This window comes from Saccostrea cucullata, unplaced genomic scaffold (genome assembly GCF_032062105.1).
Source record: "Saccostrea cucullata isolate Sc308-1 unplaced genomic scaffold, CSIRO_AGI_Scuc_v1 ctg8121, whole genome shotgun sequence".
Classification (NCBI taxonomy): domain Eukaryota; kingdom Metazoa; phylum Mollusca; class Bivalvia; order Ostreida; family Ostreidae; genus Saccostrea; species Saccostrea cuccullata.
In genome coordinates, this window is record NW_026926748.1 from 1 (window position 1) to 17,501 (window position 17,501).

Sequence of the window (17,501 nt, forward strand, 5' to 3'; positions counted from 1 at the left end):
TCTATATATACAAATATAGAAATAACATTGAAAAAAGGGAAAAAAATGCAAAGTTTATCTTTTGTTTTTCCTAGCTTCATAAAATGTCCCAAAGTATATCATGTCAAATTATGTAGTACTTCATGAAGCATGGAATTCACTATGTAGAGAAAACGTTGAAATGTTCACAAATTGTTGGGAAAATTCTGCATTAAAAAATAATTGCATTGAAATGGCGTTCTTTTCTTCTCTAATTGTTTGGAACTGGTTAATAGAAGTGCGCATGTATTTTACGAACTAGAATTTGTTTGCCCTCTAAGTTTTTAGGATTGAAATCAAATCAAATATATCTGTTCTGGACAAGCATAGATATGCATTTTGAAACAAGAATGCCTTGATTAATAATATAAAATAGAAAAAAAAACCTACACATGTTTTTTTTAGGAGGTCTGAATGCTTGGAACTGGTTTAAATACATTATGTAGAAGTGCACATGTTTTTGTAGGAGGTTAAGGAGTTCAATGTAAGGAGAATGGTGCTGATATGCCATGAGGGCACGCTGTTTAGTGGAGTTAACGGTAGAAACCGGTCCAAAGCTAGAGATTTTTGTAGAATAACTTGATCAAGTCATACATTCAAGACGAAGAGGGATTATCGCTTAGCGTAAAAATGTTTATGTGACATTCAGAAATTAAACAATTAAGTTGTTATTCCACTTGTTTTTATGCACTTGGACACAGTTTAATTTTAACACTGGCTGTTACGTGTATTTCTATTGTGTTCAGGGTAACTTGAAAACCTGAATAGTTTTTATACACAGTTTAAAATTCGTAATCCGGCTTGGCAATGGGAAGAGCAAAAGGTTCCATTAAAAGGAGTCTAAGGTCCAAAGCAGTAAAATCAATACCCCACACACGGCCTCCTCGTGTGTACTGTACAAATAAAACCATTATCAGTTAAAACTGCCGTGTCAGGCAGCGATTTCCTCACACCGATTTAAAATTCCTCCTCTCTGTAAGCTATTAATGGAAAAAGCTTGGTCTGTGATCACAGAGCGTCAAATCACTTAACTCATGTAAAATTCTAATACAGACGGGAAAATCCTGCATTATCACTCCTGTGTTTCACAGAATATAGCGTTTATCGTGTACAGTGTAGCTGGTTTATCATACTCTACATTCAACACTTGTTCTACAATATCAAAAAGTCTGTCAAAGAAAACACACCAAACACCACTTTTTATTCCAGAATATAAAAATTTATCATTATATATCTGAAATAGTTATCAACTAATGAAGTTAATGTTGCATTCATAAAATTTAATAACAGTTTACAAATTTTACAATGACAGCATCTGATAACAAATTGTACTTTTCAATTTATGAACCATAATTTTATACCAACATGCTTAAATGATTTTTTGGAATACTAGTAACTTGATCAAACAAGTCCTACTACATTCAAAACAAAGGAGCATGACCACCCTCTCTCCACACACTAACAAACACACAGAAGACATAATCCTGTTCTGCTGTTAGGAAAGGATGACCAATCTCTAATTTTCAAAGCAATACTTTAAGACACCCAAAACTGGGGGGAAGGGGAGGGGGGTCTCATACCGGTTATCAATAATACGCGTAGTAAATAACAAAATTGTATGTTTTCTGACATAAAAAGGTTATTTTCTTTATAAATCTATTAGAATTTCCTATATCATTTTCTGGGGGATGTTTTGTCTTATGCTGATACATGTATATATTGTTTAGAAAATAGTTTGTTTTTCTGATATGTTATGAAGAGATAAAAAAAAAAGTGTAAAACACGTGAAGAGGCACGCCCCCTTACTGTCCTCCATTATTTGTACGACTTGTTTAAAGTATTTATATCAACTTACTGCCGGTATGTGTTGTTATTAAGCAATTAAGATGATGAAGTACTATGTTTGTCCGTCAAGGTATACATGCCGTAACATGATCAGATAATCCGTCACGTGACCTGACTAGGTTATTACTCCAAGATGAGCGACAATTATCTTTTTCTGAATTACATCAGAAATGGCAAAAAAAAGTTTAAAATGAACGCTGGCTTTTCACCGGTGTTAAATTTCCATGAAACATCATATGTCACTGCACCTTAATATATCTTCCTGACAGCGCAAACGATGACCTATTTTATTAACGTGTTTTGAGATCGTCCCTGTGCACCATGAGTCATACTGCACACTTTGCTTTTTGATTGATGGCGCGGTTAAAGATAACCCGCAGGTCACAGAAATGTTTTGTTTGTCTATAAATCAGGGCTGCCTACAGAAAAACGTAACATGCTGGAAATTGTTTAGTGTTATTACACTAAAACGTGTATTCCTTTACACCACCCAACTCTACTGCTTCCCAAGAAAAAAACAAAACAAAAACATCCAACCTTGCACGAAGTATAGGATATCTTTGTGGACACTCTGTGTCAGATCTATAGTCATAGATTCGTTTCCTGTCTTATGTTGCCTTGGTTTCCAATTTTTCTGACATAAATGTCAAATCAAGTGTGAGATTATCATAGTCATGTGATAGGTGTAGGAATCATATTTTGCTTCAAAAGAAGAAATCAAATACTTTGACAATCGGGTTTTCTGATCGCATGACTGTAGAAAGTAGATTCTCGACAAAGTTCTGAGATTGATTTGGAACCACGTGGATTGGCCATTGCTGGAGCTTCGGGGACTCTGAAGTCAGCCATTAAAACAATCGACCCAGTCCAGGGCCATTTATGACGACTGCTGTATCGATCTTCAGACATTTCTCTGATCAGAGCTTGATTTGCCTAATGCAGTTCCCGCATGCTAGGGTCGAGATTTTTCCACTAATTACTGGCCGCGGATGCTGTAAGACTTTGCAGCATCATATCCGATTGTCCCAGAAATATCTCATCCGGGGGTTTGTTTGGACCAATCATCTGGCGTTTCATGACAAGCGGGAATTATTTTGTCCCGATACCATTAGACGGTCTATGCTAATATGTTGAATTCAATTAATATCTGTACTGGTATTGTTATATTGGCCGCTGGCTTAACTCGAAAATCTAAATCTGGAACCTTACTTCATGTATAATATGTACAAACCACCTATTATCATTATAGAGGTGCACATCCGCTAATGCCACTTCCCTATAGAGAAATTAAAATACACCTTTCACAAATCGTTGAGATCACACAGTAATGAATTTGTTCCTCAACAATTCCAGTCGCCCGCGTGGCGCAGTGGTTAGAGCGTCTGGCTTTAGAGTCGCGAAGAAACGAGTTCCTAACGTCGCGGGTTCGAATCCCACTGGACATGGGAGGTGGAGACCGCGATCTTTCGGATGAGACCGTATAAACCGAGGCCCCGTGTTGCAGTAGGTGCTGGCACGAAAAAGATCCCTCCCTGCTCAGTGGCCCTGAGTGCCGAGTATAGGACAAAATTTCAGCTCTCTACCGGCAAATGGTGGGTTCTCCATATGAGTGTACAATTATCGAGTGGGACGTTATACAGTATACAAGCAATCAATCAATAAGTCCAAGTGAACGTTTGCAACACTAAATCAAATGATTTGGGTATAGTTATATACTTGTATGACTATATAAAAGATTCTTGCAAACATTCATATTTCAAAGTGTCCTCATGCATCATCCTTTACAACTGATCCTGAGATACCGATAGGACATATTGCCCTTTTTATATTCTGACCTGTATGACATATTACCTTCTTATATTCTGACCGGTACGACATATTACCTTCTATAATCTGACCAGTACGGCCTATTGCCTTCTTATATTCTGACCGGTGCGGCCTATTGCCCTTTTTATATTCTGACCGGTTCGACATATTACCTTCTTATAATCTGACCGGTACAGCCTATTTCCCTTCTTATATTCTGACCGGTTCGACATATTACCATTTTTTAGCTCGCCTATCTGACCGGTACGACATTTTACCTTCGAGTATTATAATCTGACCGGCCCTTTTTATACAGACCGGTACAGCCTATTTCCCTTCTTATATTCTGACCAGTACGACATATTACCTTCTTATATTCTGACCGGTACGGCCTATTGCCCTTCTTATATTCTTATCGGTATGACATATTGCCCTCTTATATTCTTATCGGTATGACATATTGCCCTTCTTATAATCTGACCAGTACCGTACGGCATATTGCCCTCCTTATATTCTGACCGGTACGACGTATTGTCCTTCTTACATTCTGATTCGTAATATCAAGTCTTAATTAAATTGCCCTTTTTACATATTTTTTTTTTTAATTTTTAATTTTTTCTATATAATGGAATTAGCATTTGATATTTCTTACTTCGCAGAAAGTCTATTCTTGTTCTCCTTTGTCTTGCAGAGAGGTCAGATAAATCTGTGCTGGTTTTGTTGTCATACATAACGCTTATTTTGTTTTGTACATCATATAAAGGTAGGTTTGTCTGTATTCTTGATTTGCAATACAAATGTATAGTTAAAAAACTCTCTGCGGAGCACAAGGCCGAAAGGAGGACTGATAGGTTAGCTCTGGGACAGAGTTAAGCGAGGCTTTTCAGTTTGATGCTCCTGCATTTTAATTTCTTACGGATTTAGGTGTCGTTTTGGTCCCGCCAGGACTACAGACAACACGTGTGGCGGTGCTGAAATGCCAGTTTCGTGTGAAGAACGCACGAAAGGTCCGCCACTGGTATATCATGCATATTTAATGGTCTGTAGATTTTGTGTTGCGTGGTTAATGAAAAGTATTATTATTAAACATTCCTGCATATCTTATCAGATTTGCTTTTATTTTGACCTCTAAACCACAATCATTTCATAGAAATTAATCTTACCTTAATACTGTCTAATTTAAAAGACAAAAATCTTTCCTACCCTCTTTTGAAATAATTATTTATGAAACACGTTCAATTAGGAACCTACCCTTGTTGTGTGTATATAGGAAGGAACATTCTATATAAATTCTTAAAATGTTACTGTTAAAAATATTTTTTTGAACAAAATGGGTTACTCATATTTTTAGGCAAATTTAGAAAGGAAATAAATTTAAGACTTGGAAGCAAACTGAGAGTCCCTTTCCTATTTCCTCGTCTATTTGTACAGTTTGATCCTCTCACGTTAGCTTATAGGTCTGCTAAAGTTACTCGTAGACCTGTATCAAAATCCCCCGAGTATTTCCAGGGACCATTCATTGCTTTATTTGGAATCGATTCTTTGTTGTTATGCAAAATTCCCAAAAATAAAATACATGAAGATTAGAGTACCGTCAAATGGATGGAAGGTGAGGGTGTGTGTGTGTGTGTGGGGGGGGGGGGTAAGAGATCGAGGAACCTAACCAATGAAATGGGGTTTTACATTGCTCTTATAGTTTTTTAGCTCACCTGAGCCGAAGGCTCAAGTGAGCTTTACTGATCACATTTTGTCCGGCGTCCGTCTAGCTGTCCGTCTGTAAACTTTTCACATTTTCGACTTCTTCTAAAGAACTGCTGGGTCAATTTCAACCAAACTTGCCACAAAGCATCCTTGGGTGAAGGGGTTTCAAGTTTGTTCAAATGAAGGGCCACGCCCTCATTCAAGGGGAGATAATTGAGAATTTGTGAAAATTTGGTGGTATGTTTAAAAAATCTTCTTCTCAAGAACCACTGTGCCAGGAAAGATGAAACTTATGGGGAAACATCCTCAGGTAGATTAGATTCAAGTTTGTTCAAATCATGCCCCCGGGGATAAGGCGTGGCCACAATGGCCGACCAAAGTTTTACATAGAAATATATAGGAAAATTCTTCAAAAATCTTCTTCTCAAGAACAACAAAGCCATTATTGCTCATATTAATATGGAAGCATCCCCAGGTAGTGTAGATTCAAGTTTGTTCAAATCATGACCCCCAGGGATAGGGCGGGGCCACAATGGCCTACCAAAGTTTTATATAGAAATATATAGGAAAATTCTTCAAAAATCTTCTTCTCAAGAACAGCAAAGCCATTATTGCTCATATTTATTTGGAAGCATCCCCAGGTAGTGTAGATTCAAGTTTGTTCAAATCATGACCCCCGGGGGTAGGGCGGGGCCACAATGGCCTACCAATGTTTTATATAGGAATATATAGGAAAATTCTTCAAAAATCTTCTTTTCAAGAACAGCAAAGCCATAATTGCTCATGTTTATATGGAAGCATCCCCAGGTAGTGTAGATTCAAGTTTGTTTAAATCATGACCCGGGGGTAGGACGGGGCCAAACTTTTAGATTTAATCTTTTCAACAGTAAACCAATTTCTACTTTTTCCTAGCCACAATGCTTGGGTGAGCGATGTGGCCCATGGGTCTCTTGTCTTTTTTGGTTGACCCTTTTACTACATCTTATTTATTTTACAACCCCCAGGAAGAGTATGCTATATCCATGAAATGTTCTACTCAAAGTCATTGTAGGGATCGCCATTTAGAAAATGTTCTGAAATCCTTGACCTTCGTTATACAAAAAAGTTTGTAGGCAAAGAGAAGTAACTCTAATGTTTTTAACTTTATGTTATAAAAACACATACTTTCTACTTTGTTAAAAACAATTAGATATAATTTCACACTCATATTTTTGACAGCATTTTGGTACGAATGGACATTGTATCTAATACTTTTTTAAATGTCCAGTAGAGCAATCTCTGTTTTAAAAAATATCACTATAGAATCTGCGGCGCAACTTTTCTTGGATAGAGTCATTCCTGCTGCAACAAATCCCAGCATCACGCCATGTTGCAGTGGAAGTCAATTTACATGTTTTATATGTTTGCCCGTTGTTTGGCGTAATTTTCAACAGAATTTATAATACATATATGAAAAAATATAACTTCAATTGAAAGATCAAGGCTCCTTTATTTAGGCCCTTTTTGAATAATTGATTGTTGAATATTGACATGACGTGTTCAGAAGGACTATGGTTGCAGGGTTAAGGACATCATATGCAACGTACCTTATCTACGGATACTTTTCCAAGATATTCCTAATTCAAACTTATAATATCATGATCTTAGAAAAAAAATCAGCATGCGTTACCAGGGGTTTTAAAAAGATATGGAATTTTGAAAATATTTGCATTATTCAAATAAAAATGTACAAAAATTATAAGACATAAATTTCAGATTTTTTTCATAAAAAATTGTTTAAGAAGAGGTGTACAAATCCATATTTAGAGATAAAAAAAAATATTGCACACAGGTCCTTCATTTAGTGGAACTCTTCCAACTCCAGGGAAGAATCCAAAAAAGTTCAAACTACGTTGGGTATGACCTTAAGAAGAACATGGACAAGATGGAGGATTGGATGGATGGATATCTAGGCACAGTAAATATTTTGTAATTAAACAGTTTGAAAGCCATATTCGATGTTTATTCATAGGTTGTGGTCTGCACCTAAAAAAACCCCCCAGAAATCTCTGACAGGACGGTCGCTCTACTGCTTTATTGTTATAACAAAGGAAGATAAAAGTAGCATTTGAACCAGAAGCAAAACCTCAGAATTTTAAAAAATACCATTGGTTTAGTCTTTTCTAGGCAAATATTTATTGCAATCAAACCAAAACTGTAGGTTGGTTGTATATTGTTTAAAGTCCCTCTCCAGAATATTTCACTGATATGGAGACGTCACCATTTCCGGTGAAGGGCTGCAAATTTAGGCCTATGCACGGCGCTTACGGCCTTTGAGCAGGGAGGGATCTTTACCGTGCCACACCTGCTGTGACACGGGGCCTCGGTTTATACGGTGTCATCCGAAGGACCGCCCCATTTAGTCGCCTTTTACGACAAGCAAGGGGGTACTGAGGATCTATTCTAACCCAGCTCCCCGCAGGAACCAAAACTATAGGAATATCATTTGAAAATATATCAAAGAAATGTCTATTTCTAGTAACCATGGCAACACCGATCATCGAAATCAAAAACCGATTATAGAATTATGTATCTTAGTCTGGTCTACTTGTGTGTCAATTATGTTGAAATCAGACCAAAACTGTGGGAGGAGTAGCATTTTGACAATATTTCACAGAAATTTCTATTGTATTGTTTACAGATGCACAGACAGACAACTGGACGGACGACAGACCCTTAATATTGCATAAGCTCTTCCACTATTAGAGCTATAAAAATTAAAGAAGCTGCTATAAAAATTAAAGAAGCTGCGCATTACAGTAAGTTTATTATTAACATTTAGATGAGAATAAAATTCATTTAAGGAACAAATTACATGTAATTGATAACACGTGAAACTGAACATTTCTTTAATCAATTACAAATGTCCACTGATTTGATATACAAAATATACACTGAAAACTGTAACAACTGAATTGAACAACATACTGTAAACTTATGACATTAAGCTTTGTATATTTTCTAGAACATTTGGAGGTTAGAAACTATCGCTTATTCAAGTACACTTGCTAAATGTCTTGTACTTATATTCAAATACGAACATTAGGACATGAGCTAAATCAAATCAAATCAAATCAACACCAACTTGTCCCAAATTCAATTTTCGCCAAATATCGCACATGCTGCATATATAAAACGTTTACAGTACATGTATTACATATCATGAAGTATATATAAACAGTTATATATAAAACTGCATATGTATATAAACATTTCCACAAAAGTTAAAAAAAAATTAGATGATCTAAGTATATGTCTGAATATGTACAACGATACGTTCAGGTTCATTAGAAAACTTTGCAATATATTGAAAATTAATGCTCAAAAACTTCTGTATATGTACCTTAAAGTAAAATGAATGATAAGCATCTCTATATTTGTTTTTATTATGTGATTTATTAAAAAAATATATATAAAATAAGAAATATTCTGACTCTTTTAAATATTTTTTTTAAAATTCTTCCTTTTCTATTTCAAAGATTTCTTTGTTTTAATTGTAAACAAATGTAATATTATATCATGCATCATATTTATAAATAAATGAACAATACTTGAAAAGAAAAACCATGAAAGACAATTGAGGGCAACAAAAGAGTAAAGATAAAGAAAAATTAAGCATTCACACAATTTAGCAGCAACTCATGATACAAACTTCTTTTCAACCAAACAATTGACGCATTACAGCCATAATATAAAATATTGAAGTATGGAAACAAAAAAAGAACCCTTCTCTTAATGTCAAGAATGAACAGGTAAAATTTAATTATTTGTAGAGAATGACAGTTTCCACTCAATGCCATTTGTGACTAAAATTGTTTCAATTTTGCAGAATGATTCAAAATGAGAGTGGATGCACTAAGTTTTTTTTCTTTTGCATGGTGAATTGGACAATTTAGGACCATTACACGCTTAGCTTGGACTTTCAATAAGGCGTGGCATTCTCGATGTTACCTAATTATAAAAATTAGCTTCTGAAATTTACACAGCTTCCCGTCACTGTTGAAATATACATATGATAGAAATGCGACAGAGTGTTAACTGATATAGTAAATAGCCAATTAAAAGTTTCCTCACGGTACAGAGGTGGGGCATAAGTCGTCTAATCGTTATCAACAACAATTCTAAGTTCCCGATGTTATTAATTTCGTAACCAATGAAAATCTACTAGTATTCACCATTACGTAGTGCCGAGAAAGTTACGCCCTACTGAAAGTCCAAAGAAAGGGTAAAATCGTTCTATATAATATACAACAACATATACTGATTAAAGACTGATCTCTTTCTGAAGCAAGTCTTAATACTTGTAAATAATAACAAATCAAAATTTCAAGACACCTTTTAAAGAGAGGGTATAGGTAAAACATTGCGTACAATGTCAGGACATAAGCTCTTATTTTTATAATTTTTTTATGTACACTATACGGAATTACTTTTTTCTGAAAAACATCAACTTTCATATTTCTTTAATCTAATCAGCACTATCTTCATCTCAGCATGTTTTAGGTATTCAAACAAATCTTCAATTCTTAAATATCGGTATCAGTATAATCTTGTCCAGAGTCACCATTCTTTCTTTTACTGTCTCGCACATTCTTCAGCACCCATAACTCTTATATGCACACATGCAACGATTTCAAAATAAAAGTATCGCTTATTCTTAACTCACTGAACATTTGTCTCGTTTAACCTTTAACACACAGACCATGCTAAAATAACACACAATCATCCTTGCTGAACCTTACCCTGACAATAACATCAACCCACACACCTAGGAGAATAATATCATCTCTATAAAATCATCCATCAAAAAACTATATGTCCATCAATCATTCTAAACAAAAAAATGTTACAGATGAAATGCAAACTTTAAATCATCAATCGATTCTGCAAAGATTACAGTCTTAATTTTATTAAAGACGATTTCCTCTATATATATAATTACCATACATGAGTGCTAGCAGATTTGTCACAATCGTATTTATTCTATCCTTAGATGTACATTAAGGGACTCTTGTAAATGATATTAAGCCCCAGTCTGTAGCAGTTCCTTCAAATATTAAACCTCTAGTAAGTATTCATAACATCTCATCCTCATCCGCTGTTGTCATTGGTGTTTCTGACTTATCTGACTGATGTTATTAGCTCCAGCTTTTATAAGCTCCTTCACTACACTCATATATCCTCCCTTAGATGCTGCTGTCAGTGGTGTATCATACTTCCCTTTCTGATTGATATCAGCTCCGCCTTCTACAAGCTCCTTCACTATACTCATATGTCCACCCTTACATGCTGCTGTCAGGGGTGTATCATCTCCAGCTTGCTGATCGATATCAGCTCCGGCTTCTATAAGCACTTTAACTACACTCAAATGTCCTTCTGTACATGCTTCTGTCAGTGGTGTATGAAACTTACCATGTTGATTGATATCAGCTCCTGCTTCTATAAGCTCCTTGACTACACTCATATGTCCACCTTGACATGCTACTGTCAGTGGTGTATGCAACCCACCTTGTTGATTGATATCAGCTCCGGCTTCTATAAGCTCCTTCACTAAACTCATATGTCCACCTTGACATGCTACTGTCAGTGGTGTATGCAACCCACCTTGTTGATTGATATCAGCTCCGCCTTCTACAAGCTCCTTCACTACACTCATATGTCCACCTTCACATGCTGCTGTCAGTGGTGTATAATACTTACCTTTAGAATTGATATCAGCTCCTGCTTCTATTAGCTCCTTCACTAAACTCATATGTCCACGCTCACATGCTGCTGTTAGTGGTGTATTATACTTACCTTGTTGATTGATATTAGCTCCAGCTTCTACAAGCTCTTTAACTAAACTCATATTTCCACCTTCACATGCTGCTGTCAGTGGTGTACGATACTTACCTTGTGGATTGATATCAGCTCCGGCTTCTATAAGCTCCTTCACTACACTCATGTGTCCACCTTCACATGCTGCTGTCAGTGGTGTATACTCACCTTGTAGATTGATATCAGCTCCGGCTTCTATAAGCTCCTTCACTAAACTCATATGTCCACCCTTATATGCTGCTGTCAGTGGTGTATGAACCACACCTTTTTGATTGATATCAGCTCCTGCTTCTATAAGCTCTTTCACTACACTCATATGTCCAACTTCACATGCTGCTGTCAGTGGTGTATCATACCCATCTTGAGGATTGATATCAGCTCCGGCTTCTATAAGCTCCTTCACTACACTCATATGTCCACCTTCACATGCTGCTGTCAGTGGTGTATGATACTTACCTTGTTGATTGATATCAGCTCCGGCTTCTATAAGCTCCTTCACTAAACTCATATGTCCACCTTGACATGCTACTGTCAGTGGTGTATGCAACCCACCTTGTTGATTGATATCAGCTCCGGCTTCTATAAGCTCCTTCACTACACTCATATGTCCATCTTCACATGCTGCTGTCAGCGGTGTATAATACATACCTTTAGGATTGATATCAGCTCCGGCTTCTAAAAGCTCTTTCACTACACTCATATGTCCACGCTCACATGCTGCTATCAGTGGTGTATTACACTTACCTTGTGGATTGACATCAGCTCCGGCTTCTAAAAGCTCCTTCACTACACTTATATGTCCACCTCTACATGCTGCTGTCAGTGGTGTAGAATACTTTCCTTGTGGATTGATATCAGCTCCGGCTTCTATAAGCTCCTTCACTACACTCATATGTCCATCTTCACATGCTGCTGTCAGCGGTGTATAATACATACCTTTAGGATTGATATCAGCTCCGGCTTCTATAAGCTCTTTCACTACACTCATATGTCCACGCTCACATGCTGCTATCAGTGGTGTATTACACTTACCTTGTGGATTGACATCAGCTCCGGCTTCTAAAAGCTCCTTCACTACACTTATATGTCCACCTCTACATGCTGCTGTCAGTGGTGTAGGATACTTTCCTTGTGGATTGATATCAGCTCCGGCTTCTATAAGCTCCTTCACTACACTTATATGTCCACCTTGACATGCTGCTGTCAGTGGTGTATCATACATACCTTGTTGATTGATATCACCTCCGGCTTCTATAAGCTCCTTCACTACACTCATGTGTCCACCCTCACATGCTGCTGTCAGTGGTGTATCACGAAATAAATATTTCACATTTGTGTTTGTTTGTTTTAAATCGATATACTTAATTAATATTCTTACAGTCTCTAAATCTCCACTGTAACAACTCAATAAAAATAAGTGGTCATGTTCGGGAATAGACTGACTGTTTTTCTGTTTTTGATTTCTTGTATCAGTAAAAGAGTTTGAAAAAAATAATTTGTCTGTGGCATTATCTGTTTCAGAGTTATTTCGTCTCTCGTTGGCTTCATAGATTAATTTGGGGCTAAAGGAATTCCAAAATAGTTCAATCTCTGTTTCTTTGTGTAATTCAGTTTGTTCTAAAATATATTGTAAGATCTGATTGTGTCCATAACAAACTACCCAGCTGATAACCCTCACACTGTATGTTATTTCTATATCATCACCATTCTCATCATTTTTCTCATTCACTAATACACTCTGTCTGCGCCATTCCCTGCTCCTCTCATCACTCTTCCTACTCTTCTCCGTCACACGCTCTCCTTTATTCACTACCTTAGACACATCTTTCTGTTTTGACAGAAACAAAGACTTCAACTCCGTGTAAGACTTGGTCTTTAACACCTCAATAAAAGCCTTACAAACCTTAGGATGTTTCAAAACATTATTCATAAAAACATCATACAGCTCCATATTTTCTATATCCCTGTACAAACGCTCTGCTAACATTGGGTACTGATCCTCTCTTAACCTTATGCAAAGTTCAAATGAGTCCTGGATTGTTTCACTACTTAATGTTTCCTGCTCCTCAGCACTAAATTCTTCATTTTCATCTTGCTTATATTCAACCTCTGGCTCTTCTTTACATTCTTGTACTTTCACGTTATTAGCAATGTAACTACTGCTAATGTATTGCAACAAAAGATCTGGAAACTGACATCCATAATGATACACAAGGATTTCAAAGACAGAGTCATGAATAATGGTGTACTCAGTACCACAGAGTTTTGTGTATGTCCCCTCCATAGCTGCCAATGCTTTAACAAATTTAAATGTATCAGTGTTACTTTCAACTTCACAACTTTCCAATACTTTTGATTTCATTTCCTGGAAAACGTCGTTTTCTGTGTTTTTCAATGTTAATATTTCTTTTGATAGTTTTTTTTCATTCAACATGCACAAGACCAATGTAGCATAGCACAAACTATTTCGCCCTTTCATTTCATTGAATTGTCCTAAAATACATTCTGCTGGACAGGTAAAGAACCTTTCAACATTGCTCTTAAATTTCTCCTCTTTTGAGTATAGTTTACATAATAGAGGAAACATATCTAATGTTTCTCCAAGTAATGTTGGGGACAACAAATCTCTATCCAAGCCGTGTTTCTGAAGAATCGCTTTTTTGTCTTCATCATTCAATGCATTTTCGGGACTATGCATCTTAATTGTGTTTGCCTCATTTACGAAAAATGATTTGTAACATTCATTAAACACTGCTTCCCTACATGACATTAATACCTTTGTATTTCTATTGGACGGATCTGAAATTCTTTTTTCATAGTCTATCAATGACTCTAACTTTTGTTTTTGCAGACCTAAAACACCTACCACATCATCAATGACAAAAACCTGAGGATTATGGGAGTCACAATAACGGTAAATCTCACTGATGTCTATAATAGGTACGACCTCGTATTCTTCCTTCTGGAGTATGAGGGCTATGTGATGAATTGTTGCCGATTTTCCAGATCCTGGGACACCAACAAATGTCATGTAAGGTTGCCTTCTGACTTGATCCAACATTGCAGGGAAACTGTGGCTTTCACTGTAAACCACATCCTCCTCTTTCCATCGTATGACATCTTTTTCAAAAACATCTATAAAAAATTGTAACAGCAAGATATTTTATAATTTTTTTTATCTTGTCAGTTATATAATTACTCGCATTTCATAGTAATTAAACGTTTTACACATGAAAAATAAGCAGATGCCTAACAAAGTATGGTGTACATGCTTGTGGTTATAAGAAAGATAAGTTTGCAGGATTGAATTTGAAGAAGTGTTGCAATTTAAGGATTTCTGTAGAAATTTAAAAGTTTCTAGATTTGAAAATCAATTATGATTTAACATAGATTACATTGTCAACTAAATTTTCAAAACTTTCTAATTTTAATTGATAAAGCCTATTAACATGTTGAAAATATCCATATTTTCATTTACCCGTGCTTTCACCTAAATTGTATCTTTAAAGAAATTTTCGATCTGAATAATGATATATATTTTTTAAATGTTAACTTATTGTGAATCCATTGCTGTATAATTCATAACATGAATAAAATAATCGGATTCCTGAAAGTTGAACTTTAAAATCTGAAATACACTCCTGTTCAGTTTATAAGTGCTTGATATTGAAACTTCTAATAAGAACAAGATTGTAAAAAGGTAATTTAGGATTACTACATTTTTATAATAAAATAAATTTTATGCCACCTCTGATCTGATCCCACCTCTAATTTGATCTGATGTTTCCTCTGTTCTTAATTTGTATTTTTTTATGGACTTTGAGATTGAATACTGTTCGTTATCTCCATATCCTTCTTGCAGCAAAATTCTTTTTTCGTGAATTTTCATAATTGATTAAAATTTCATATTTTTGGGAACATTTTTTTTTATATTTAAACTTTTCAAACCAGCGACAAATAATGTTTGTTTGTTGTTTAATGTCTCTCTCGAGAATTCTTCACTCATTTGGAGACACTACCATTTGTCGGTGGAGGGTTGCAAATTTAAACCTATACTTGGCACTAAGGTCCCTTGAGCAGGGAGGGATCTGTTTCATGCCAATACGTACTGAGACATGGGACCTAGGTTTATACGGTCTTATTGAAAAGACAGCCCTTATGTCCTGTAGTGGATTTGAAACCGAGATATAAGGATCAGCTTCCTATGCTGCGACTCTGGAGAAGACGCTCTAAGAACTGTGCCAAATCAGACAAATAACGTTAATTATCAAGAAAAAAAATCTTTTACAAATTTACATATGCAAGAGCAAAAAATAATTCTTTTACAAATTTACATATAAAAGAGCACTGGCCACGGTAGCCTTGTGGCAGAGCGTTCGCCCGGGTTTGATTCTCGTTTGCGGCGCCGTGTCATACCTAAGACGTAGACAAAGGTAGTGACTGTTCCTTTGCCAAGCGCTCAGCACTAAAAGTGAAAGTCATGGGTCTTTCGATATGACCTAAAGAACGTAGTACCATGTGACGATAAAGAACTCTCACTTCTCAATGGCCCTGGGTGCCAAATAGGTTTAGTCTGCATCATCCATACACATGCATTTACCTCCACAAATTGTTTGTGGGGGTAAAAACAAACGTCTGGATGATGCAGACTAAATAAAGATCTAAATTTGAAGCCCTTTACCTGGGTACGGTAATGTCTCTATATGATTGAAAAATTCTTGAGAGGGACGTTAAACAATATACAATCAATCAATCAATATACAATAGCAAAAAAGGTAGATTTTATAATTTCTTATCTCTTGCACAATTCTGAAGGAAAGGAATATATGAATTCTTCTTATTATGTATTTCAGAAAGTCCTTCAAGGTGTATTGATACTAAAACGTTTGAAATTAAGTTTCAGATTAAAATTCTGAATCATTTTAATATAATTTGTCAATTCCATTGACACCATGGGAATATAAACAAGAATGTACATACAATATGTTGTTTTAAGTGAAACAAGTCAAGCTAATTAATTTTTGTAAAATATTTCAATTTGCCAATTATTATTTTTGAATTCACTTACATACCTTTGACATTTGGAGGGATTACCGACTTTGGTTTTCTTATTTCATCTGAAAAAATAATAAAACAGGATTATTAGGTGGCATATTTATGAAAATTATTTTCTTTTATTTTGTGGTAAAAATCCACCTTTGCCAAGCTAGACTTCATTATTTTTTCAAATACAGTTAGATACAGTACAGGCCACGAGTTTTCTGCAAAAAACACGGGGCCCCGTGGACCGCAAGTCCAGGCTTTAGCGTGGACCTCGAACCTTGTCGGCGTCTTTGAAGTCAGCGTTTCTGTGGACCGTGTAACACGGTGTGTAACAGTTCTGATGATAAATATTTTAAACATTTTCATTGCCCTTATCTAATCAAATTAAATCAACTTTCTTTTGAAATATTTATTGTACTTTTCCATAAATTAATATTGGTAACATATCACAAAGTCATACAGATTTTTAAACTTGTAAGATGCCTTAAATTTAATAACAATTACGTAATCATGTCCAGCAAAAAAATGTACAATTACGTTTCAAGGTAAATCCTAATTATATTAGTCATAAAAAGTTCAATAGACTATTATTATATAACATTTAGAGGAAACACACTTTCATAAATGAATTACTAGATTGTCTCTACTTTTGATTTTGATTTTAATCGTGTTCAATTAAATTGTTGATACAAGATTGACTTTTACCCTACATATGCATTCATACGTACAGTTTATATCAGATGCGTGATTATACTAAGGGAATTAATTTTTTGTAAGAATTTAAGATATAAATACGAATCAGACTCGCACATTAATTCTGCTCTTTGATAATTGAACAGATACTCGGCGATTCATTGGACAGGTTCAGATAAGGATTATTATTGCCGTGACCAACATTGAAAAACTGTAATTAATACGTAAAATATGGAGATAAATATTAAATTCGGTTAACTCGAACATCAACATCTACTGAACAGACAGAGATGATAATCTCATAAATTTCTTCATTTAAAAAAGTGATCAACTTACACGCTGAATACAAAAATCACCAGCCGAATTTTTGGCAAATGAAATGCACTTAGTCTAACTTCTGTACGAATATTACTTCATTCTGAAATATGTCGAGTGAAAAATGAAACAAACAAACCAAAAAAAAAAAAACAATTTGAGAAAACATATAGATATATAGCGATTTTTGTAATTGCCCCCCCCCCCCCTTCTAGAAAGCGATA

General features: G+C 35.5%; 1 protein-coding gene across 1 annotated transcript; it reads right to left on the reverse strand.

Annotated features, from left to right (window-relative positions):
• Positions 1–8,617: 8,617 nt before the first annotated feature.
• On the reverse strand, positions 8,618–16,343 carry LOC134272565 (ankyrin repeat and KH domain-containing protein 1-like; the record flags this gene model as incomplete). The annotated part of the gene is made up of 2 exons (XM_062754789.1): positions 8,618–14,361; positions 16,299–16,343. Coding segments are annotated over 2 exons (3,893 nt in total), but the record flags the coding sequence as incomplete, so codon positions are not given.
• Between the last annotated feature and the right edge of the window lie 1,158 nt (positions 16,344–17,501).